This window comes from Microtus pennsylvanicus, chromosome 4 (assembly GCF_037038515.1).
Source record: "Microtus pennsylvanicus isolate mMicPen1 chromosome 4, mMicPen1.hap1, whole genome shotgun sequence".
NCBI classification, from domain to species: Eukaryota; Metazoa; Chordata; class Mammalia; order Rodentia; family Cricetidae; genus Microtus; species Microtus pennsylvanicus.
This window is the reverse complement of record NC_134582.1, coordinates 102,576,972-102,603,791: the sequence shown is the minus strand read 5'-3', so window position 1 is coordinate 102,603,791 and position 26,820 is coordinate 102,576,972. Positions and strand designations below refer to the sequence as shown.

The 26,820-nt window shown below is 37.9% G+C and overlaps 2 protein-coding genes across 2 annotated transcripts; both read left to right on the top strand.

Moving 5' to 3' along the window:
* The first annotated feature begins 4,129 nt into the window (after positions 1–4,129).
* LOC142849054 (prolactin-like) lies at positions 4,130–9,343 on the top strand. Its single transcript, XM_075971170.1, has 4 exons — positions 4,130–4,336; positions 5,284–5,397; positions 8,126–8,305; positions 9,152–9,343. Exons 1-4 carry the CDS (start codon positions 4,130–4,132, stop codon positions 9,341–9,343), a joined length of 693 nt encoding a protein of 230 aa, XP_075827285.1.
* Positions 9,344–19,125: 9,782 nt separating this feature from the next.
* LOC142849053 (prolactin-6A1-like) lies at positions 19,126–25,775 on the top strand. The gene is made up of 5 exons (XM_075971169.1): positions 19,126–19,156; positions 21,867–22,045; positions 22,675–22,788; positions 24,266–24,445; positions 25,587–25,775. The coding sequence occupies exons 1-5, from the start codon at positions 19,126–19,128 to the stop codon at positions 25,773–25,775; spliced, it is 693 nt and encodes a 230-aa protein (XP_075827284.1).
* The last annotated feature ends 1,045 nt before the right edge of the window (positions 25,776–26,820 follow it).

The window sequence follows — 26,820 nt, the reverse complement described above, 5'->3', positions numbered from 1 at the left end:
GTGAGTGTGACTTGTTTTGTTCAAGCAACAGAATGTTTAACTATGGATGTAGCCCCCAACTTTCAACTGATCTGTTCATTTCCTTGTATCATGTTAATGTAGGTTTTTATATTACTCCTACCTCTTGAAGTCAGGGTGTTTTAAGCAATTGGAAATTAAACATGGGTGATTTCAGTATTCACTGAAGCTCCCTCTCAGTACTATTCAATATTTCTGTTTCCTTATTTTTAAATCCGTATTTGTACTCTTTACTTATATTTCTAATCCCTACACCCTACTTTGGCAAATGGCATTTTTATTGAGACTGGTCCCCCACCTATCACACCTTCAGCAAACAGCTCAACAGCTTCTAAAGGACACTTGTTTCACACAAAGAGCACAACTACACCAAGGTCAGGACCTTAAGAGTTACCAAAATCTCTCAACATGATGAAATTGAAGGGCCTGTGTGCTCCTTACAAATAACACAAGCTGAAATGGACATCATCTTCTCTATAAACTCACCCAGGTGCCCAAGCATTCAAATAACAACCAAGGGTCAGATAAGCACAGAAGCCCTTCTGTCCATTTAGAATTTTCTCCTCCCTTTATTTATAGGGGCCAATAAACCTACAGGTTTTATTTTTTCTGGTTTGATCAAGTCAAAAGTGCTCCTGGCCATGTAGGTCCTTATTTTCAAACAAATAAGGAAAGAGAAATTGGTAAAGAAAATTAGATTCGGATTCCAATGACTTCTAGGGGTTCATGGACCTTTCTTCCTTCCTTCCTTCCTTCTTTCCTTCCTTCCTTCCTTCCTTCCTTCCTTCCTTCCTTCCTTCCTTCCTTCCTTCCTTCCTTTCTCTTTCTTTCTTTCATTTGTATTCTGATTAAACTGAAGGAGAACATACAATGTCATTTTATCCTTGTAGCCATCCCTGTGGCCATCTCATAATTGATAGAAGACTGTAACACAGATCGTATCTAACTGCTACCTGTTTCAGTGAGTCACATTAGCTGAATTGTTTCTTTGTGTTAGGAGATGAGGACCTCATGTGTTCTTGCTAATTGTAGACACATGTTTTGTAAGAAGTAAGATCCTTACACATTTTTGACTGGGTAGACTCCTTGTTCTTGGGACCTTTCCTCTGACAGAAAGGGGGTAAAAAGCTTCCTATCATTTTTAGAGCTCAAACTCAGATTCCAATTTTAACAAATGTCATAACCATTCAAAATTTTAAATTAAAAAGAGGACAGCCTGATAGACAAAAGGATAGGGGTCAAAAACTTTCTGTGTTTAGAACATATTCTGCCCAGCCAGTGACTCACTATGAAACCATGGTAAAAATGTGAAAGATTAATAAAATCTGAATGTTAATAAAATCAAGATGAATCAACAACAACAAAAAAAAACAAACCTGATAAAGGTTGTGATGAAAATCTGAATGTGGCAAGAACTGTGCTAAGAATATGCCAGGAATCATAAAAAAAAAATGTTGACAAGGGACCAGATAACATTTTATGTCCATGAAGCCCTAGAAGTGATGGAATCTGAGTAATGGATCCCTGAAGTATCAGATGTAGGGTCATCTCACTGAACATGTTATATGAAAGTAAGAAGTTGTTGTTGAGTGGGAACCATTACAATAAATTCCATAAAAGAGTGACGAACAGAGCCACCAAATGATGTTAAGGAGACCATGTACTGAATTACAGATTTTTTTGGTTTTCTTCTAATGTGCAAACACTTTGGGCTTTTGTGACTGATGGCATGGATACAACCAAATCATAACAACCTCCAAGGAGATCCAGAGAAATGGGCAAGGGAGGATGGGTAAAGCATAACATAGAAAAGGTGAAAAATATTGAGTTAGTTTTAGCTGTGTACAATCATCTTTGTATCAGAGAGTATAGTATATACATTTCTTCCCTGAAAATTAGTGTGCTCAAAGTGATTTTACCTTGGTGACACTTATTAGAATGACAATTGTAGAGTTTGAGATTCAGAACTATTGCTATGTGAAACGGGAGTCTGTGGAGAAGAAATTGTCCATCTAGGCGTGGGCTCTCTAAGAAGATTTGCAATCAACAAACAGTCAATGGCCCCAAGGCCAGTCAGAGTCCATCAAAACTGCCAGCTGGAAGGAAAGTGGATATAGCAGGGAAAATGAACAACACTGTTCCTTGGCTCATAGCAACGCCAAGAAGTAACACAATGAGACCATGTAGCCTAGAAGGCAGCCTTATGCAATATACCAGGAAGAAGAGACTGAAAGGGACAGACTTTTAAGAAGGGAGGGAATCAGAGAAAAATGTAGAGCTCAATAAAAATCAATAAAACAAGAAAAAAAGTGTATTTCCAATCCATGTTGCCTTAACAAACATTGCTCTTTGCAGGAAACAGTGTAATCAAGCTTGATCCAAGTTTTATTAGAACTCAATAAGATTTTTCAGTATGCCTTTAGATGCTGAGTCCCAGTAACAATTTGTACTCTTTTCAAACTGGTCACCCTCTATTAAACATTCATGATATAAGACAAACCTCTACACGACTTCCTGATTTAGAAAAGCATCTACAAAGAACAATAAGGACAGCAATAGAATTTGGAAGCAAGAACCTTTATCCGTCGAAATGGTATATCTGATAGTGATAAAATGTTAAAATAAAATCCCAAGGTCTAGAATGGGTTTTCCTCTTGGAGTTGTTGAAAGCAAAGACTACTGAGGACTTACATAATACAGGTTTGTCAGGCACAGTTGTTACTACTTGGCACTTGGTTTGGTCATCAGCAACCCTAGCATGAAGTGGCCAGTAGTGTAGCGATGACACAATCAACACATGCAACCAAATTTATCCTCATATATTCAGAAAGAAGCCCATGATTTGTTTTATGAGTGTAAAGATATATTCCTGGGAAGATAGTAGACTTCAGCATGGATGCTACTTATCCTGTTTGTTAAATAGTATGATAGGACTATTACATTACATATAAGACATTTGTGTTTGGGACTCTTGATTACAGTGGCTATCACCCTAGTGTGTATACAGAGATAATCTTTACACATTTTGTGGTTAACTGAAGATTCCCATCTACTAAACCTAATGAGAAAACTGACAGTTGTGCCACTGTAACCCAGTGCTCTCAAAAGAATCAAATACCTAAGTAATCCTCTAGAAGAAACAGGGACTATTGTGAAGGACAGATATGGTCTGAGAACCTGACGAATGTGAAGCAATGTATGAGAATAATTGATTTCTGTCTAGACAAACATGACCACAAGGCATCTAGAGCATATATGGGTTTTACTACCTAAAATATGATGCAGTCATAGCAAATGCAGACATGAGTAGGTCGATGGTTATTGCTGCTAAAACTCCCTGAGGTGGGGGAGAGTCATGGTACCCTCACCCAGAACTCTAGAACTGCCTTCCTTCTGACATACGGTATGTGTAGCCTTTGGGGGTAATCTGCTATTGTATATAGGAGGTTAAAAGTCTACTAAAGGTAGGAATCCTGTGAAGCAGCATTCACTAGTCAGAACCAAGCTGCAGGAGGACTCTTTAGAGATGCAGCTAGCTTCGATCCAGCCACATTCCCGTAAGTAACCTCTTTCCAGTGCATGAATGGGATCTTTTCTTTGTATTTCCTGATGCTCTATAAGACTGGGTAGACATTAATTCAAATCTCAGGGGAAAGAAAACAATACCAGATTTAGAATTCATCCCTGGTGTTAGAAATCCAGCGGTCATGTGGTTATTTTCAAGCTGAAGCAAAGAGATGACCCATGCTGTCCTTGTCACATCAGGGACCAAACTGAGTTTAAAATATTACAAATTCATAGAGTGTGAATATTATAAATAAGCATTTATTCCCCAAGTATAAAATGACCTGAAGAGAATGCCTTAAAAAATGTTCAGTTATAATTACGATATGAGCTTTTAGTGCTTACGGCAGAACTTCTGGGAGCAATCCCCAAAGGAGGAAGTCACCCATTTTCAAACTATCAGGGCAAAGGTAATTATGGGCCTACTTGTGTACAGTGCAAGAGATTTATTCTACAGTCCTGTTATACAGAAAGAAATCATACAGAAAGCCCCAGAGAGGGATGAAGATTTCCCCCCAGGATTACCTTTTATCACAACACTAGATCAATGCAGGTGACAACCTCCTTTTATTTAGCAGGGACACTCCTGGTGTTGCTGGTGTCAAACCTGGTGCTGTGGGAGAATGTGGCCTCTGTACCTTTGTGCCCCAGTTGGGATGGTTCCTGCCATGGGACCCTCAAGAACATGTTTGAGTATGCCCTGAGCCTGTCTTATGAACTCCAAAACCACACTGCAGAAATGTTAAGTGACTTTGTAAGTAATTCTCTTACTTCTGCCTTCTTACTAATGGGAACTTTCCTGCCAGAGACTACTCCAAAGAGTAAATGCAACAGCATCATGAATCAAACCTCATAGGGAAAATAAACCATCAGTGACTGAGTATATCAAGAAGGGAATACTTTCATGGAATCTCATTATACTTAAGAGGGGAAGAATCTGAGAGGCTAGACAGGAAGATAATCACTACATGCCCAGTGATTTCAAAATTAGGTAAAAAGTTGAATTCTTTCATTTTTTTCTTTTAGTTTTTATTCTTTATTTTTTAAATTTGCACCTCTAGCCGGGCGGTGGTGGCATATGTCTTTAATCCCAGCACTCGGGAGGCAGAGGCAGGCAGATCTCTGGGAGTTCGAGGCCAGCCTGGTCTACAAGAGCTAGTTCTGGGACAGGCACCAAAGCTACAGAGAAACCCTGTCTCGAAAAACCAAAAAAAAATGCACCTCTAATTTTAAGAATTATTTATCCACATGCCCAGTGGATAACTAAGGTGTTTGGTGTGCAAGCAAAAAAACCTGAGGCTTCCAAATGATTCCTGAAAGTCAAGGCACAGTAAGACACCTCTATAAACCCTGCACTTCTGCAGAGAGATGGGAGACATGACAAGAGAATCCCTGAACTTTACTGGGCCAGCTAGGCTATCTTGCACAATGGTCTAGAGCAAGGAACTGTCTCAAGAAAGGTGGAAAGCAAACTAGAACAACTGTGGTTCTCTAATTCCACATTTCTACATTGAAGAACACAGAAACTCTTATACACCGAAATATGGACACCACACACACACACAGAAGCACAAAAAACATATACATACTTTATATGCACACACAGAGATTAAAAGTAACACACTCTTTAAATGAATTAATGTTCTCATCATATATTAACTTATTCATTTCCAAATTTAAGATAACTTTTTTTCTCATCAGTTGCTGGATGTCCAGTATGCATCAGGCAGGTGGTACCTTGATGGGGCCCAAAGCAGTTGCCACACTTCCACCTTTGGTATCATGATACCTGAAGAGGAAACTGAACAGATCAAAGTGAGTCTTGAGTGTGTGTTTTAACCTAGAAAATTAAAGAGTTCACTGGCTTGGTCGTGAAGTTAGTCACTGTGGGTGCAATCACACAATCAAAAGAATGGAGGAGGGGGAAGCAATAAAAGAACAATCTAAGTTACATAGTTGATAAATTATAAGTAAAATTGAAAGCTAAGTAATATTGCATCAGATCCATAAATTGTTCATTCAGAGAACCTGTTTTACCAATACCCACACCTGGGATTGTCATTGTTATTATGTAGGACACTTTGAGCTGAATCGCATACGTGCTTAACTGTATTCATTTGTATTCATAGAAAGTAGAAACACATTTCATTTATAATATATTAGGAAACGCTCCTATGTTTTCAGCTTTTCATGGTATCTGTTGATTTTGAAGACCCTCCTGTTCTCCTTTGATTTCTAACCTACATATCAAATTTTCACTGAATTCTCTGCCTTCTCCTGTGCCTTCACTGAAAGTGAGCTGAACAAAAGATTCTTTTAAGATAATACAATTCTCGCCAGGCAGTGATAGTGCACACCCTTAATCCCAGCACTCTAGAGGCAGAGGCTGGCAGATTTCTGTGAGTTTGAGGTCAGCCTGGTCTACAGAGCTAGTTCCAGGTCAGCCCAGGCTGTTACAGAAATACCCTGTCTTGAAAAAAAAAGATACTTCAATTCCCAGGATGCAGTTATACCCTGTATTGTGATAGCAGGGTCTATATATCATGCCATCCCTACTTGCTCTCCCCAAACTTAGCATGATTTAACCTGAATAGCAAACGTCAAACATGAGTACATCATGTCTAATTGTTCTTACACCATGATTGTGTTAGTTCATCAGTAATTTGTGCATTGGTGAAAACAATATCATTCTTATTAATAATAAGTATCAAAACATAAATAAAAGTGAAAGAAGAAAGATGATGAGATAATATATGTACACATAAACTTCCTTGTTGGAAACTTCACAAAACAATCTACTGATAATGTTGCAATAGATCCTGCTAAAAGTTATTATCCAAGTCTCACTTGTTTCAGTGGCTTGGATAAGAAAACTGAAGTTCATAGATGGTATAAACTCTATTTCACATGCATGGCCAATAAAAACAGCTCTGTGGGTTGCATCCAACTCAAGTATTATTAAGTATGACTTAATCATATCATACTATTTCCAGCAAACTGTTTTTCTATCACCATTCATTTAGCCTTTTATCATATTTAAATATTTCCTATGTGATACCTAGCAGCCATGTCCAAACTGTATCTCAAGGTCACATGCATGCTAAAAGAGCTATGAAAGGAACCTAACATATTTGTACTTTATGTCATATCATGATGATGAAATATTGGACACCAGTGGATTATTAGAATCTTTTCTACTCCTTTTACCTCATTACCAATAAACACAAGTCAGGAACTCTTTAATCAGAGGTGGTTTTCATCTGTAATCTTGACAATGAGCACACTCTGGGAGGTCAGACTTTTGTCATGCCCATCAGTTCTTTTTCTTTTTAGAAACTGATGTGGAAGTCACTTCTGTGTGCTGTGATTACCATTAATGAATAAAAAAAAACTGCCTTGGCCTGTTGATAGGGCAGAACTTAGGTAGGCAGAGAAGACTGAACTGAATGCTAGGAGAAAGAAGGGCGGAATCAGAGGATTCTATGGATTGGCTGCCGGAGATAAATGTGCTGAAACTTTGCTGGTAGGCCACGACCTCGTGGTGATATACAGATGAATAGAGAGTTAAATTAAGATGTTAGAGTTAGCCAATAGAAAGCTATAGTTAATAGGCCAAGCAGTGATTTAATTAATAGTTTCTGTGTGATTATTTCAGTTCTGGGTGGCCAGGACAAATAAACCATTCCTTGCAACAAGCAATAATTATTTTTGTTTAATATAACTTATTCTTTCTGGGTGCTATATTATACTACATGTGTTTTTCATGTCTAAGAAAAACAGAAGAAGGTGTAAGGTCTCCATGAAGGGCAGTGACATAAGGCTGTGAGTCACTTTGTGGGTATTAGGAATTACACCTGCATCTTCTGGAAGAATAGTCACTGCTTTTAACTTCTTGGCTGTTTCTCAATCTACCACTCATTTCTCTTATTCAAAGTAATACTGTTCATCTGGTCTTCACCTGTGCATGTTTAAACATAGCCTCCTCAGCTGACTTTTATGTAGATTGAAGAAAGCAAAAATATCAAGTTCAGGTTTACTTCATAGAATATGTGTTTTAAGGTATTCAAATTACTTAAATTGATAAATGAGGGCATCAATGAACAATTTCAGGGTTTTGTATAAGAAATCCTGTGTGAACGATTTGGGCCACTTGCTACTTAATTGTTGGCATAAATTTTATGTGAATGTTGTTCTATAACCTCGTATTTATTTACTGTTCATTCTTGGTTCCTTGTATGCAAGTAAAGAAACCAAAAACTTTTGTTTTGTCCAGGAGGGCAAATGGTAGACCCTCAAAGAAAAACAAAATATTATCAACTATATTTATTATTAGAAAATATAATAAATAAGATATATTTAGTGTTTTTCAATAAAACTACAGATCAATGGATGAATTTTGTATTTCTATAACATGTACCACCTACAAAATTATTTCATAGTATGTAATAACACATGCTTATTTTGGGGGGTGAATGCCACATGAACTACTAATATTGCTATATTTCAGAAAATGTAATACTATTCTTTAATTATGGTTGTGTAGGCTATTTTCCTTCTGCAAGAGATACTCACTTTGTTGGGAGCTTGGAAAGACCCTCTGAGTCATGTTGTGACTGAGCTGAGTGGTATGGAAGAAGCCCCTACTGCAATCATAGAAAGAGCCAGCATTGTAGAAATAATAGTGAAGGGACTTCAAGAAGGCGTTAGAAGAATACTTCACAAGGTTTGTAGTCTCCTTGTCTTCCTTTGTTTTTCTTGTGCATTTGATAGAAGAATCCTGTAATAAGAAATCTCATACAGCAAAATTTAGTAAGCTAGTGTTTTAGAAAGTCTTGCTTCTAAAGGTTTACTAGTAACACAAAACTTCTCTAGGATATTTTATTCCATATTTCAAGAATTTCAATATAAAATAGATGTTCCTCATAGTCTTCTGAGAAGCAACCTTTCTTTAGCAGGACAAAAGGCTCCTAACAGTATCACCAGAACTCCATATCACAACAATCCCTGGAATATTTGCACCTGGAAGAATCAGGTCATGTTCTAACCAAGTCTGAGATTTCCATTCCATGAATTCTGCAGCAAGAGGTTTAGTTGAAATACGGAAATGGGCAATGATTTCATTTAAGATTAGGAAAGTATAAATAGTAAGTCAGGGCAAATACTGAGGATATGTTAAATTTCTTTCATGAAAAAACTGATACAAGGTCCTATATCGTCCCTTGGTTAAAAAAAAAAAAAAGCCATGTCTATGGGTAAGTAGCGCCTTCCTGCTTCTCCATCTGCCTTATATGCCAGAATATCCATAATTTGGCCAGAAAATATATCCAAGTATCTCTCTTGTAGAATTGTTGTGGCAAATGCATTCCCACTACTTAATATACTTATAATATAATAATTTAATATAATTAATCATTTTAATATAATTTAATATATTTGGGTATATTAAAATCCATGCTTTTGTCTGAAATTCTACAATCCTAATTCTCCCCAAATGCTCATTTACCATTGATAATAAAGAAAGATCATCATATAATCATTAATAATAAGTTTTTTTGCTTTTCCTCATTAGCTTTATCCCAGATTCAAAGAAGTTGAGGAGTACCCCATCTGGAAAGGACTGGCATCCTTGCAGTCACCTGATGAAGACCTTCGTGTTTTTGCATTCCATAGCTTGTTTCAGTGCCTGAAAAGGGATTCACAGAAGATTGACTCCAATCTAAAAGTCCTGAAGTGCCGCTTTGTCTATGACCATGATTGTTAATATCATGCCCTTTTAATTTTGACATGATTGTAAAATTCTTTTCTTTCAGAAATTTATGCTTTTATATCCTTTGAATATGAGAGACTTCTTATTTTTAATAAATGTTCACTCTTTAAGAAGATAATGTCTGAAATTCCAATTTTTTGAACCAATCTTTTGTTCATGTAATACAAAATTTATCAATAGCATTGGGATGTTTACATCATAATTTGTCATCATTAACTGAGTTTTGTTTACAAGTAAGGCAATTCAAAGTTTACCATCCTATTAAAGCGAAGAGTGATACTGTGGTTTATCCATTCTACTAAGAACTGAAAAAGCTTCAGTACTTTATAAAAGCTGACACTCTATATGGGCTAATTTTATACTAAAATGATAATACAAATGCTGTGCAACTGCTCAGTATCTAAGTGTTGTTAATTTTTCATGTATTTAATTTTTAATTAAAATATTGTGACATCATTTGTCCATCTCTTTTCCCCACTCCTCCAAGCATACCAACATCTCCTGAAAACCATGGCCTCTTTCTCTTTTAATATCTTTTTTTTTTTTAAATTTATTTATTTATTTATTAAGGATTTCTGCCTCCTCCCCGCAACCACCTCCCATTTCCCTCCCCCTCCCCCGATCAAGTCACCCTCCCTAATCTGCTCGAAGAGCAATCAGGGTTCCCTGACCTGTGGGAAGCCCAAGGACCGCCCACCTCTATCCAGGTCTCCTAAGGTGAGCATCCAAACTGCCTAGGCTCCCCCAAAGCCAGTACGTGCAGTAGGATCAAAAACCCTCTGCGATTGTTCTTGAGTTCTCAGTATTCCTCATTGTCCTCTATGTTCAGCCAGTCCGGATTTATCCCATGCTTTTTCAGACCCAGGCCAGCTGGCCTTGGTGAGTTCCCGATAGAACATCCCCATTGTCTCAGTGTGTGGGTGCACCCCTTGCGGTCCTGAGTTCCTTGCTCGTGCTCCGTCTCCTTCTGCTCCTGATTTGGACCTTGAGATTTCTGTCCCGTGCTCCTCTGTCTCTGTCTCCTTTCATCGCCTGATGAAGGTTAATATTCATGAGGATGCCTATGTGTTTGTCTTTGGGTTCACCTTCTTACTTAGCTTCTCTAGGAACATGCATTATAAGCCCAATGTCCTTTATTAATAAAAGAGCACACACACACACACACACACACACACACACACACACACTCCTGAGTCTGTTTGGTGTTATTGTATTTCTCTTTTAAGAGCAGACCACTCGGTATTAAATAACTAATTATGCAGTTCATCCCTGAAAAAAACTATTTCTTCCTCTCAGAGGTGATTATTTACCAGTAGTTCTTCAACTAGAATTAGAAGCAAATGAGATTTCTGTCATATACTTTGGGGTATCAACTTATATTGAAATTCAAATCTTATTTATGCATCAATATTGTTGAGATTTCCTTGGCACAAATTTCTTGTTATATCTAGAAAATACTATCTCAGGCAGATATCCTGGACCCCTGCCTCTTATAATTTTTCTGCTAGATCCTTCATGATAATTTCTGAGGCTTAGGTATAAGATTTACACACACACACACACACACACACACACACACACACACACACACAAACACATATACAAATCTTGCCCCTCGTGGTCAGTTTGTCTCTGCATGTTGATCAGTTGTGTCTTTCTATAATGGTCTTGGACTGATATAAAAAGATGTTTCTTTTATAAAGAATAATTGCTATAGCTAACTGTGGATATAAGAAGAAGTATTTAGACAGCAATTATTCTGGTTTAAGAAACAAATAGTACTATGTTCTGCTCTGAGATCTAGAACCATACCAGACAAGGGCAGTTGGCTATGGGGTTAGTACAAACATTATTTTAGTCCTATTGACTGGGCCTAAGCCCATTTAGACAGCCATTGGTTACTACAAAGATAGACATGCCATTACTGCACCTTCAGGGATATCTTCTTGTACTGATCATTCTTGTGCTTTGTGCACATCATGTTTGGGAAGAAATATTTATTATTTTTTTTGTAGCTTAAATTACAGCTACTGGTAGTATGAAATTAGTTCTCATGCATGAGAATTCTACATAAAATACATTCTGATTCCACCAAGTTCAATGTAAAAGGTGTATACTATCTTAGGCAATCAGGACCTAACTTCAAATCTATGGGGCATCTAAAATAAGAGAAGTAACATGCATTATTTTGTGAGGCTCCTGGACTCCTTGGACCAACAAATTAGGTACAGGTGATATAAAGGGGAATGGAGGAAAACATGGGGGGCTTAAATTGGGAAGGGAGACATAGGCCACACATAGTGCAAGAGAGTGAGCAGGAGTAAATAACACTGAAGATGCTTGAAAAAGTAATAGAGAATCTTACTATTTATATTTAATCTAAAATTATATATAATACAATGTGTTATTTATGTACTTTTAATAAATTCATATCAGTTGCAGTGATGATTATCTTCCCCAAGTCCATAAACTATCAAATAAAACACATTACCTTGATATTTTTAAACAGTACTGAAAATGTTAAAAGACAAATATGATATTTCTCAGAGTCACTGGCAATTGCTTTCTGTATGCTCCTTTGAATTCTTTTCTCAGCATCATCTTAGGCACTAGTCCAATTGTAGAGGAAACTTTTCTGTCTTGCATGTCCCACTAAACTGGTTTCTGTCTGCCCACTGGTACCTGCAGTTGTTCATGAAATAACCACTCAGAGACTAAATATTAAATATAGTTTCTTGGCCAATGTCTTAGAATTCTTACTGGCTAGCTCTCACTATAAATTAACACATTTCTATTAGTTTATATTTTACCATGTTCAGATTTCCCACCTGGCTTGACTCTGCTAAGTCGTTGGCCAAAAAAGCTTTATTCATCAACCAATAAAAGCAACACATATACAACAGGACATTGGAGATCACTTTCTTTTCACCCCCTGTCTTACAGGGCCTATTTTGCTTAGTTTAAATTAAATTTCATTGAGGTTATTTAATATGTTTCTCTTGTTTTGTTGTTTCTCAAGTCACACCCCAAGGAAAAAAGAGATGATTAATCCCTATAATATCTTTGGGCTTGCATTCTTTTGATGTTGTTAGAAAGGAATGGAAGAGTAAGAAAACCTCAAATCACTTATTTCCTTGGAAAAAATCAAGCATAAATTACTGGCAAGGTCTCAATTTGAATTTCCTGTAACTGGAAACTCTCATTTTTATGGAGTACACTAGTGTTTTCCCAAGAAATCGACCAACTGGAATACATTAATTGAAGAAGAACTGCCAGGCAGTGGTGGCGCACGCCTTTAATCCCAGCACTCGGGAGGCAGAGGCAGGTGGATCTCTGTGAGTTCGAGACCAGCCTGGTCTACAAGAGCTAGTTCCAGGACAGGCTCCAAAACCACAGAGAAACCCTGTCTCGAAAAACCACAAAAAAAAAAAAAAGAAAGAAACTCTACTAGAGACAAGTGACTCAAAAAGTGCTCTCCATTAACTGACAAAGGAGGGTTGTGCATCGGGACCACCCCAACACTCAGTCAATCACTGCATGACCTTTCCTGGCATCTGTGCAACATTCTGTCCCTTCTTATTCATTTAGGTTCACAGTAGACCAGAAAATAAAAACAAGGCATGCATTATAGTAAATAATACTGGAAGAGCAAGCATAAAGTGAACAAACATAAATCCATATCTCTATTGAGCCAGTCACAAGTAGAAGTTAAGCCGTTCACTGTCAAGCTCTCTTGACTTCCTTCAAGCATTTCTCAGAGCTCTCAATATTGTTTGGAAGTGGGGTATCCTCAAGTAGCTTGTGCTTTAAAGGCTTTATCTTCAACTGTGTATTAGTAGAAATTCGACAAGAAAGAACATGATGGAAGGAGTTCCGGTAACTGGGGTGTGACTGAATTCTTGAGACAGTGGGTTAATGAACCTGCCTCTCTAGCCCTCCTTCCTCATTTTCTCTTATATGTCGACCCAGTATTGTTCACTATGCTGCCATTGGACCAATACAACTAGCTAATTATTGTCAAAAACCTCTGAAATAAGTATTTTTTATTTTATATTTTTCTAATATTTTTGTCATAGCAATAGATAGCTAACTAATCGCATATTGTTTTCTTGTTTACCACTAAAACCACCTATTATTGTGACTTCTTGTCTCACACTAAGAAGATGGTTAGCCAGTCACTAACTAATGATTTCTTTTGAAACCTATTTATAACATTTGTTCTTGTTTCAAGACTGATGATAGAAAAGCTTTCAAGTATCTTTCAAAAGATATCTTTCTTGCATAATAGCTCCTCCCTAACACCTTTTCATAAAACCCAGTAAGCAGCCAGATACACCTTTTCTGTGTGGTAATCTTCTGTCACAATCATGACCATTGTGTATAGAATGGTCAGTAAGAAACACCAGCAATGGAACATCTGGAAAACACTTCATCCACACATGGGAGTGGTACTTGCTTTAACACAAATCTCTACATGCCTAACCACCATGAAAGAAGATGGGTAAGCAGAACAAAGTGGACTTTAGGAAAGACAGCTGTGTGGGAATGCTTGTAGAAGCTTATCCAGCTCCGGGATTTAAAATAATTTTCTAAATTTACTACTCAGAGGCACTCATTTTACTTAATTGCCCCAAGATGAATAGAACTGCAATGTTTGATTACACCACCTTAGCACAATACATTTAACAAGTGTTTTCAAATGTCGCTCATGATTATTATACTGAGAAAGTGAAAAGTATCATAACTTTGTCAGATTAAATGACTACTTCACCAACAATCACCAATAGCCTACCAAATTCCTAAACTTAATATATCAGCCCAAGCAGCAGGCTATTGATCACTTCAGTAACACGTATGTCATTGTCTACTTACTCAAGCACTTCTTCAGTCTTTGGGTCCAAACTGATGAGCAAAAAGCAAACCACACCTGGACTCATCAAACATCCATTCTAACCGGAAGAGACACATGACACAGAGAGAGCACATGAATGCTGTGAAGCAGATGAGCAGATTACCTGTGCTCTAGAAAGGTTGTATAAGAAGAGCCTGTGAGGCTCAGGAGAGCAGGTGCTGCGGAAGCAGATTCAGGTCAAGTTCAAGTTAGAACTCCGAGGAAAAAGGTAAGCCTCATTTTCTGTGCTAATCCATACTACAATGTGCTCTCTGGGATTACAAATCCAGCTTTTGTTCTGTCCATCGGGATTTATGTCCTTCCTACAGGATTTCACACAATGTTTCCTAGCAGAATCTACTCTTTAGATGCTAGCTTCACTTCACGTTGATCTACAAAAGAGTTTTCCAATTACTCAAACTATTTTCAGTTGAGATGATACAGTGATGAATAATTGTATAGTAAACTCCTGAATATTCACTACATCTTGATTGCAATTATATAAATATAATTTTAGATTTCAGAAAACCGGTCTTGTTCACTAAATGATACTAATAATCCCCATTATATAACTTACATTATAACACATTATTTCTGTCTTTTGCATCTTTTTAAAATCAAATTTGTTTTATTTGTTTTACATATCAATTGCAGTTTCCACTCTTTTCTCTCCTCCTGTTCTCTCCTCTCACCTCCTGTCTACCCCTCTTATTCACTTCTTAGAAAGAGTAGGGTCTCCCATGTGAGCCAATAAAACACTGCATATTAAGTTGAATCAGGACCGAGCACTTCCCCACTGCATCAAGGCCGAATGAGGCATCCCGCCTTAGGGAATAGGTTCCAAAAAGCCAGTTCATGTGCCAGCGACAGATCCTGGGGCCACTGCTAGGGGCACCACAAACAGACCAAGCTACACACTGTTGCCCACATGCAGAGCACCTGTATCAGTCCCCTGCATACCCCCTAACTGTTTGTCCAGAGTTCATGAGCTCCCATAAGCTCAGGTCAGCTGTTTATATGGGTTTCCCTGTCATGATCTTGACCTCACTTAGTTCCTCCTCCCTCTCTTCAACTTTACTTCATGGCCCAGTGCTTGGCTGTGGATCTCTGCATCTGCTTCCATCAGTTACTGGGTAAATGTTCTATGATGACAATAATCTTATTACAGGGGGAAGTCCAGTTCAGTCACCCTCTTTACTATTGCCTGGAGTCTTAATTGGGGTTACCCTGTGGTTCCCTGGGAGATTCTCTAGCACCAGGTTTCTTTCTAACACCATATGGGCACCCTCTATCAAGAGATCTTCTTCATTGCTCACCTTCTCCATCCCTTTCCCAACTTGACCATCCAGATACCTCATGTTCACATACCGCACCTTTTCACTGCCCCTGCCCCTGCCCCTAGTTTACCCAAATCTCATCTATATCCCCTTCCCAGGGCAATCCATGAATCCCTCTTAGGGTTTTCCTTATTATTTATCTTCTCTGGGGCTCTGGACTGTAGCGTGATTATCGTTTTCTTCACATCTAATATCCAATTTTGAAGGAGTACATGCTGTATTTGTATTTCTGAATCTGGGTTACCTCAGTCAGGATGATTTTTTCCTAGTTGTATCCCCTTACCTGCAAATTTCATGATGTCATTTTCTTAACCCTGAGTAATACTCCATTGTATAAATGTACCACGTTTGCTTTATCCATTCTTCGCTGAGAAGCATCTAGTTTGTTTCCAGGTTCTGGCCATTACAAATAATGCTTCTATTAGCAAGACTGAGCAAGTGTCCTTGTGGAATTACTGAGCATTCTTTGGGTGTATGTCCATGAGTGGTATCAGTGGATTTTTAGGAAAATCAATTCCCAGTTTTCTGAGAAGCCACCACACTGATTTCCAACGTAACTGTGCAAGTTTGCCCTCCCACCAGCAGTGGAGGAGTGTGGCTCTTACTCCATATCCTCAACAACATATTCTGTCATCAGTGTTTTTGATCTTATCCATTCTGACATGTGTAAGATGGTATCTCAGAGTTGTTTTGTTTTGCATTTCCCCGATGACTAAGGATATTGAGCAAATTGTTAAATGACTTTTGGCCATTTGAGGTTTTTTTTTTTCTGTTGATAATTCTCTGTTTAGATATGTACCCCATTTTTTAAATTGAATTATTTGGTATTTTGATGTCTAGGTAGATGTAGGTGGGTCTTCTATCTATCTGTTGTTTCATTGGTTAATTAATAAAGAAAACTGCTTGGCCTGATAGGTCAGAACATAGGTAGGCGGGAAGACAGAAAAGAATTCTGGGAGAAAGAAGCAGATGCAGGCAGTCGCCTTACCTCTCCTCTCCGAGACAGACGCAGGTTAAGATCCTTCCCGGTAAGCCACCTCATGGTGCTACAAGGATTACTTAATATGAGTTAAAGCAAGATGTGAGAATTAGTTAATAAGAGGCTACAGATAATGGGCCAGGCAGTATTTAAAAGAATACTGTTTCCATGTAATTATTTTGGGTAAAGCTAGCCGGTTGGCAGGAAGCAGCCCTGTGCTCCCACCACTACACTAGGTGCTTGAGTTCTTTGTATATTTTAGAGATCAGGCCTCTGTCAAATGTGGGTTGGTAAAGATATTTTCCCATTTGCTAGACTGTTGTTTTGTTGTCTTGTTGACTGTGTCCTTTGTCTTACAGAAGCTTTTTTAGTTTCAGGAGGTCCTTTTTTTTATTAATATTTTTTTTATTAATTCAGTTTCTTTGCTACTGGTGTTATATTCAGGAAAAGTGTCCTGTGCCAATATGTACTAGACCACTACCCACTTTCTCTTCAATCAGGTTCGGTGTAAATGGATTTATGTTGAGGTTTTTGATCTAATTGGGCTTGAGTTTTGTACATGGCAATAGATATGGATCTATTTGCATTCTTCTACATGTTGACATTCAGTTATGACAGAGCAATTTTTTGAATATGCTTTCTTCTTTGATTATACAATTTTTGCTTCTATGTAAAAAATCAGATGTTCATAGGCATGTGGATTTATATCAGGGTCTGCAGTTCAATTTCATTGATCCGTGCTAATTCAAAGCAATTTTTATTACTATAGTTCTACAGCAGAGCTTGAAATCAGGGGTGGCAATGACTCTGGGAGTTCCTTTATTGTGCAGGATTCTTTTAGCTATCCTAGATTTTCTGTTTTTCTACATGAAGTTGAGTATTGTTCTTTCTAGGTCTGTGAAGAATTTTGTTGGGCTTTTGATAGGGATTTCATTTAATCTGTAGATTGCTTGGGGTATGATTGCCCTGGGTATATTTTGTATCTTAAAATTTATGCAAAGTTTGAGTAAGAAACATGCTATACTGCTAATAGAAATGGCTATTCAAAAAAGATAAAAGACTAAGAAAAAAAGAGGGAAGAGGAGAAGAAGAGAGAAGAAAAATAAAAAACAAACATTAAACTTAAACTATATATGCAAAAATTATCTCAGATACAGTTTCATATAAGGCAGATATGGGTCATGCCTAGAACTCCAAATTTCCAGGTATTTAAAGATGAATAACACAATAAATTTGAGAGGAATTTGGTTATATTGTGAGTTCCAGACTAATTTTTCTTAATAGTAAAAAAAAATCCCTCTGAAAAACAAACAAACAGAGCTACAGAAATTATAAAACAGAATAATAAAAATATTTGCTCAACTCACCAAATCCAGCTGGACCTGGTCTGAATGAGCATGTGATTAAAACGGACTTTCTGATTGTGGCTGACAATGGGGGCTAACTGAGAAGTCATTGATAAAGGCAATGGGACTTGTTTTTAGGGCATGTTTTGGATTTTTGGGACTCTAGTCTATGTGGATGCACAGCTCCCTAGGCCTGGATGTAGTGGGAAGGGCCTTGGACTTCTCACAGGGCAGGGTCCCCTGCTGTCTCTCAAGTAGGGAGGGAGAGGGAAGAGGGTTATGGGGAGCATGAGGAGAGTGGGAGAAGGGAAGGAAATGCAAATATTTGAATGGAAAAGTAAATAAAAAATTGCTCAATTAAAACTTCACATACAAAGAATAATAATTTTACTCTTAAATCTTTTTCAAGAAAACAACATCAACAATGAAGCACTTGTAGGCATATGGGTTGATATTCATATAATATTAAAGATTCTATGGACAAGTTGAGTTTTCCTTTGACATTTTGCAAGAAATTAAGCAAGGCATGTAATAATGAGTCAGTTCTGGAAAGGATTTGGTTCTGTCTGAAACATGAAATGCTGTGGAAGAATGTTTAACAGGGAATCTGCTTCACACATATTGTGGTGTTTTGCTTGACAAGGGGAAGGTGTTAGGAAACCATGATTGTCCTGACATAAATCTATCGAAACAAGACTATTTACCCAACATGGGCTCTTTCAGGAAATAGTCATTGCAGACAAGCAGGTAGTGAACACGTGGCCAAACGTTAAGTTTCACATGGTTGTGTGAGTGGATGATGAAATGAAGTGGAAACTTTTTGGTACACAGCTAGTCTACCTTCCACTTGATACAACTCCACCCCATCATACTGGTGAACACATAGCATAGAGTCAGGAATAAAAATGATTTCTGCTTGAAGCCAGTTCATATCCTGTAGCCATATCCTGTAGCCATACCCCATAGCCCTACCCTGTGAATGGCAGAAACACAGATACAGCAGCTCTGTGATAATTGTGATGACAATGCTAACGTTCCCTGAAGCAGGAGAGTAAGTGTAACCCTACCTAGGGCTTTAACCCTTATTTCCTTCCTGCTCTATTAGTGAGTGGCCTTGGGGAAATCTTCCAGAGTGTATAAAAGGCAGTAACTAAACTGAGCCCCGGACTCCAGTGCAGCAGCCTTCTCCAGTGGCCCACCTACCATCGTGGAAGTTTTCTGAGATGCGCTTGTCTTTGAGTCAGCCTTGCTTCTGTAAGTAAGCTCTCACTAACGCTCTTCCAAGTAAATCTGATCAATCCAGCATTCCTTCGAATCCTATCCTGTATATCTGGTGTTAATACATATATTTAATTGAAAAGAAACACAACAAAGACTTACAGGAAAAATTACAATCTAAAAATAACCTGTTTAAGAGCAAAGTAGATCATTTAGAACAGTTTTTAAACACGGGAATTATCGTTCTCTCCTTGAGACAAGGAGCACTTTCGAAGATGATTCAGCATCTTCCTTGGGCTAAAGGAAGCAAGAGAACGGTAAGAGGCCCATGATATCACTGAAGCTCGTAATTCTAGTTCTGGAGGTAAAAGGAGAGATTACTCCTTGATTTTGGCAAACTGGTTGTCCCAGTTTACTTAGCAAACTTCAAGCCAATTAGTTATTTTACTTCAAAAAAAAAATCACACACACACACAGGCACACACACATGCTCACACAAACACATAAGTGAGGGGACATTATCATGGCATCTAATAGTTAGAAACCATGGGCAGTGTTTAAAAATCTTTAAGTCCCAGTGCAGGTCCCAGAGGGAGGAAAAATGCAGTACAATTGATGTTTCAGAGAGTGAGAATGTACTGGAAACACTAGAGTCGATGTGTTCAAATTGTCATGACACTAGAAGGAAGAAGGAAGTGTTTTCTTGTTTCCTGAATCTTAAACATGAGTTTGCCCACTTGAATCAACCTTTCTAATGGACAGCACTGAAGCCCAATGTAGGCAGTCATAGCAGATACCTGTTTTAAACTTTTTGTCACACTGGCGAAAACTGGATGGCACTACCATGTTAACTGGTTCTGGTGCTAAAGCTCTGTAGACGACATTAGCAGGAAACAGAATTCATAACAGTCATGGATTTTATGAAATGGAGAACAGAGTATTTGCCTCTTTCCCATCCTCTTAGATTTTGAGAATTTCTCAGCTGAAAATAGATATCACACACCTACACACACGTATGTATGTAGATATAAATTTGTATATATGCAAAATAACCATCATATTTACAGGAAATGAAAAGTCTATGGATTATATATTAATGACTTCATTATGTAGACAAAATGTGTTTTTAGCCATATTGTATACTACAAAATGCTTAGATCTATTTAATTGTGAGCATTTGCCTTTAGGAGTTCTTCAAGCGAAAATCTCTGACAATGACCCGGTATGTTCTGGACTCACATTTATTTAGTGCATCAGGAAAGTGGAGAAATCAAGTTTCTGACAATCACGTTTTATATTTCAGTAATTATTTATGAAAGTGTCAAGAAATGTAAAACATAATTTAAATTTGGTTTCTATATCCTGTTTCTTTTGCATAGAGAGTTAAACTGTTTACATGAGATTGGTCTTAGAAGCCACTCTAGCTGCTGGTTCTGTAACTCTGTGCTCTCTCTGTAGACTTAGCTACTTGTGGTCAGAGCCTGGGGGTCTCTGGAGTTTCAGGAATGAAGCCTCAACTACATGGCAGAGTTCAATTCCAAAGACTTTTCCATGTCAGAAGAGGATGAGGAAAATATGCCATCACCGTATTAATAGTCCATGAGTTAGAGAAGGAAGATGAACAGCATGGTGAAGAGTTGGTTGAGAAAACCAAAAGAAAAAGAATACAGGCTCAGAGAATCAGACTGGAAGAGCAAGCAAAGTGGCCTCTTTTAGATCAGGAAGGCAAGGATGAGGAGGAAGAATTTGGAGTTAGTAGCAGTGAAGATAAGTAAGAAGAAGGGAGCCTTAGGCCAAGGAATGCAAAGCAAAAGAAAGAAGAGAGATTACGGTCAAATTTCCTTATTGCAGGGGAACCAAAAGGAAAAGCAGATTCTAGTTCACAAGCTAAGGCATCAGAGGAAACTAGAGACAAATTCAAGTAAACTGGTGGTCAAAGTAGATAACCTAGGGAAACAGAAAAGGTGAGAAATCATCAAAGTGTTTTACTTTGCTGGGGAAGTACTGATAGTTACCAAGGAAGTAGATACTGCATCCAAAGAAGTCAAGCAATTATTTAGCAAGATGAGAGAAAAAAAAAAAAAACTCAGAGGCTAATGCCTCTCCAGCTGCCATCACTCTCTGCTGGGTGGGTATAAAACAAGCGGTGTGAGCAAATATTTGTGGGGAAAACGGATCCCAAAACAAAACAAACAAATGAAAAACAAAACAAAAGAAGAAATAAACACTCTTGAGAAGTTCAAATTAGACTGGGAGAGCTTCAAGGAGGAAGAAAAGATTGGTGAAGAACTGGCCATCCAAAACTGAGGGCAAGAGGGTACATTGAATAGAATGATTTCTGGAATGTGTAGTTCAAAGGCAGTTTGAAATCAGTGAAGGTATCAGGCTGAGCAAAATGAAACTTTGACATTCTGGGTAGCGGCATCATCTTCCTGAAAATGTGAACTCTTCTGTGCGTCTGTGAAATAGCTCCAGTGTTCAACAGGCTTCCAGGCAAAGCCTGTTTTCTATATCACAGTTTGGTTTATGTATCTTAGTCTCATGTGGTGTTTGTTTTGATAGAATTCAAGAATTTGGCAAATAACCAACCTCTTTATAAAGAAATTTAAATTAGTTGTTTATTTGAATCTTTCAGTCACAGATATTTATTTCCTACTACATGTACTCAATGACGCTAGGCAGAGATTATACTAGTGTTGTTAACCTCTGATGAATGAATCTTATTCCAGCTTCTGCTTCTATATAGCAGGGACACTCCTGATCATCTTGATGTTGAACCTTTTCCTTTGGGAGAAGGTAGCCTCTGTTCCTGTATATACGAGTTTTTCTGGCTATGATGGAATGTCTCTAAATGAGCTTCTGGATCATGCCATGACAGAGTCTTCTAATATCAGAAATCTCACTGCAGAAATGCACAGGATATTTGTAAGTACCTCACTTATATTTGGCTCTTTTACAAAATGAACCTTCAAGCCAGCATTCGCAGAGTCCCATACTTTACTAGAAAGCACCTGGCAGCAGAACCAGATAATAATTACCATCAGGAAAGCCCCCTTAACTGAGAAGTGGAACAAGCATAGAAGAACTTCTTGAAATCTCAAAGAAAATAGTTGGGGCCAAACTGTTTGGGAGGTTATATGGGGGTGGCTGGGGAGGGTGGGAAAAGGGATTAGAGAATTGATGTGGACAAAGAAGAATAAAAGATCAGTTTGAGGATGTCAGGATCCCCTGAATTCACAGAAAACCAGATTTGATAATGTAAGTCTGTAAAGCCAGTGCTACTACAGGGATGTGGGAAATTATAGCAGGGTGATTCCCTGCAGTTCCAGTCTTGTTGTGCGTTATGGCAGACAAAAGGAGATAGTATCTCCAAGAAGGTAGAATGCAGGGACCAAAATTTGAACATAAACTCTGATCTCCCTCTCCCTTCCTCTTTTTCTGTCAACACAAACACAAAAGTTTTACACACACACACACACACGTAGCAAATGCATCAATATTCTGGTTATGGATTAAGTTACTCATGTACAAATTAAAACTGATTTCTTTTCCAGATGGAGGATGTGCGATATACACCAGGCCGGTGGTTCCCAGAAAGAGACCTTACTGCCTGCCACACATCTGCCTTGTCTGTTTTGATCCCTAAGAATAGAGCCCAGCAGTTCTGGGTGAGTACAGCTTGGGTTTTAAACTGAAGAAGTGACTTGGCCGCACTGAAGGTGGTTATGGGTAAGAAGATAGTTATGGCAATCACACATGCAGAAGAATGCAGGAGGAAGGAATAATCAAAGAAAATTCGCATTATTCAGTTGATAAATTGTAAGTAAAAGTGATGATTAAATAATATTTTCATAGAACCATAAATTGTGTGCAGGTAAACTATTTTACCAAAGTTTATATCTAGGATTATAGTTATTATTTTGTAGGAACTTTGAACTAAATTGCACATGCTTAAATATATTCATACTTATGTATAGGGAATGCAAATAGAGTTTCATTAATTATAATATGAAATGCTACTGTATTCACTACTTTGCATATTACTAATCACAAAGAAATCTAAACTTTCAACTTCTGGTTGCATCTAACCTGCACATCCACTCCTCAATAAAATATCTGTCTTCTCCCAAGCCTTAACTGAAAGTCAGCTGAACAAGAGGTTCCCTGTAAAACACTGCAACTCTCAGAATACAACTATGTGCTCATTTGTGATGACAAGGTTCATTCATCAAACCATTTTCCATTTGGAGTCATTATATTTTCTCCTTTCTGATTCCTGCTTTAATCAAACACATTTGTGGTTGATGTCATATCACAATGTCAAAATGTTGGACACTAGTGGGTCAGTGGAATCCGATCTAGTCTTTGTTTTCATTATCAAGAGAATAACTATCAGACAGCAGCACGGTAGCATTTTATTCAGGGATGATTTTCATATGTGACCTGGGCAGTGAGCACATACTGGGGAATAAAATTTTCCTGTGCTTTCCATCATTCCACTTATTAAAGGCAGTACTGTTTCACGGTTCTTCACCTGTACATGGTCACACGTGGGCTGCTCAGCAAGAGGGAAGAATTATGTTTCATGTGGCATGAGGAAAGCACACATAAAAAGACCCAGTTGTCTTCAATGAATTTTTGTTCCACTGTCTAAAAGTATATAAAAAAAAAAAACTCAGTCAGTGAGGAACCTGATGTTTTATTACAAAAGCATTCCTATGGGGAAAGCATTTGGGCCACTTTCTACTGATGTGCAGTGCTGGTATCAATTTTGTATGACACAGGTCCTATGACCATCTATTCAGTTCCTGGGAAGTCTTGGTTACTTGTGGAAACAAATAAACATAAATAAATAAAAGAATATTGCTTATACCAGAAGGACAGTTTGTAGAATTTCAGATGGAAACGGAAATAGTATAAAACATGTTTATTATAAGAAAACATGCCTACTCAAATAAGGCATATTTAGTGTGACTTAATCAAACCATAGACAAATGGAAAAACTTTGAAATTTTCATAACAACCGATAGCTACATAAATATAATAAATGTATATTTTAGTCTAGTTTCTTTGAGCATATGCCACATGGGCTAACTCTAATATATTTTACTAATTTGATACAATTGTTTAATAATGGGTATTTAGGGTGAATTCCTTCTGAAAGAGACAATTGGCTTGTTGGGTGCTTGGAGTAACCCTCTGCATCACATCACAACTGAACTAAGTCATATGGAAGACGCCCCTAATGATATCATATCAAAAGCAAAAGTGATTGAAGGAAAAATAAAACAACTTCTAGCGGCTCTAAAGAGCATACTCAACAAGGTATGTAGTCTTCTTATATTCCTTTCCTTTTCTCATTCATCAGATAGATAGCCATGGTAGTAAGAAATGAATGCAGAGCTGCCTTATATCACATTGCAAAATTTAATTGTTGTGAGGAGCGGCAGGCTGTGTCCCGTCACACACCCAGCTAGCTTTACACCCTAAATAATTACACGGAAACTGTATTCATTTAAACACTGCCTGGCCCATTAGTTTCAGCCTCTTGTTGGCTAATTCTCACATCTTGATTAACCCATTTCTCTTAATGTGTATTGCACCACTAGGTGGTGGCTTACCGAGAAAGATTCTAGCCTGTGTCCATCTCAAAGAGGAGAGCTATGGCATCTGCCTCACTTCCTTTCTTCCCGGCATTCTGTTCTGTCTACTCCACCCACCTATGTTCTGACCTACCAGGCCAAGCAGTTTCTTTATTAATTAACCAATGAAAGCAACACATAGACAGATGACCCACCTACATCATTTAATCATCAGGCTTCGTTACCAAAACTTTACTGGTAGTGCTATACATCTCTAGGGTGCTTTACTAAGTACTTTACACATAAGGAATCTCAATACAAAGCAAGTGCTCTTAATAGCCCTTTGAGCAACTACCTTTCCTTGGCAACGAGAAAGACTCCTGACATCATCAGATGTCCTCATCACAACTTTTCCTTGACTATCTGCACCTGAAAGCATCAGGTGCAATCCTCACCAAGTCTGAGATTTCCATTCCATGTATTTTGTGGACAATAGATTTAGCTGAAAAGTACAGAAGGGCAATGGTTCCCTTCAGGATCAGGGAAACAAAGTCTGGGCCATTGCTGAGGACATGTTAAATTCCCTCATGAGAGAACTGGTATTGTCCCATGGTAAAGTTCATGTTTACAGGCAGGTAGCACCTTCTTGCTTCTCTATCTGCCTTGTATGTAAGACCATCCTTAATATGGTATCTACTGTATACAGGAAATACATCCAAGAGTTTCTCTTGTGTAATTTTTATACTGAGTCATATACATTAAAAATTCATACCTTTGCCTGAGATTTTACATTTCTAATTTCATGCCAAGAGTCACTCCACATTTAAAATAAATAACACCAAGCAAACCATAGTGATGATAAATGAATGTCTTTTGGTGTTTAGGTTCATCCTGGATTCTCAGATTATATATATCCCAGCTGGAATGGACTGGCATCCTTGCAGTCACCTGATGAAGACACTCGCTTTTTTGCTTTGTATGACTTACTCCAGTGCCTGAAGAAGGATACACATAAGGTTTTCTCTAATGTCAGTCTTCTGAAGTGCCAATATGTCTATAGAAGAGAGTGTTAATCTTCCAGACCTCCAATCTAATTTTGAGGTGTCATTTGTTAATTTGTCTTGCTTTAACCAATGTTTAATTTGTAACTTTGAATGGATTTTGTTTGTGTGGGATCCTTCATTAACAATAAAATAGACACTTCAAACATGTTGTTATCTACAAGCTAATTTTGCTAACATTTTATTTTTCCCTGAAATACAAGTATATCACTAACAGAAATGTAGGTAATCTATCACTAGCATAGAGATGGAGGTAACTAGTCTTTCTCTATCTTGTTAGTCAGCTTATAAATAATAACACAGAGAATTCTTATTAACTGTGAAAGCTTAGACTATAGCTTAGTCTTGTTCTTAAATAGTTCTTAAAACCTGTTTCTATTAAACTATGCTTATCCTCATGACTTTTTACCTTTCTTTCATTATGTATATCAGACTCCCTTAGTGTCTTGTTTTTATTTCCCTTATGCACCTAGATTCATCCCCAGTTCCTGTCGTTTGACCATTCATTAGTCCTGCCCAGCTCATGCCTGTTCAACCTTTTCTTACACTAGTCAGCAATACTTCACACAGTGTACAAATATCCCAAAACAGTCATCATTAAGAGATTTGATTGCAAATAAGACAATTCACAATTTCCTTAGAATCACAGCAAGTCAGTATGGGACACCTTATAAAAGCAGGGTGAGCTTCTCTAGGATCACTAATTATAGGCTCAATGTCCTTTGTTTATGGCTAGAAACCAAATATGAGTGAGTAGCTAAATAAGGAGAACACAAAGAAAAACATATAGGCATCCTCCTGAATATTAACCTTCATCAGGTGATGAAAGGAAACAGAGACAGAGACCCAGTTTGGAGCACCGGACAGAAATCTCAAGGTCCAAATCAGGAGCAGAAGGAGAGAGAGTACTAGCATGGAACTCAGGACCGCAAGGGGTGCACCCTCACACTGAGACAATGGGGATGTTCTATCGGGAACTCACCAAGGCCAGCTGGCCTGGGTCTGAAAAAACCTGGGATAAAACCGGACTCGCTGAACATAGCAGACAATGAGGACT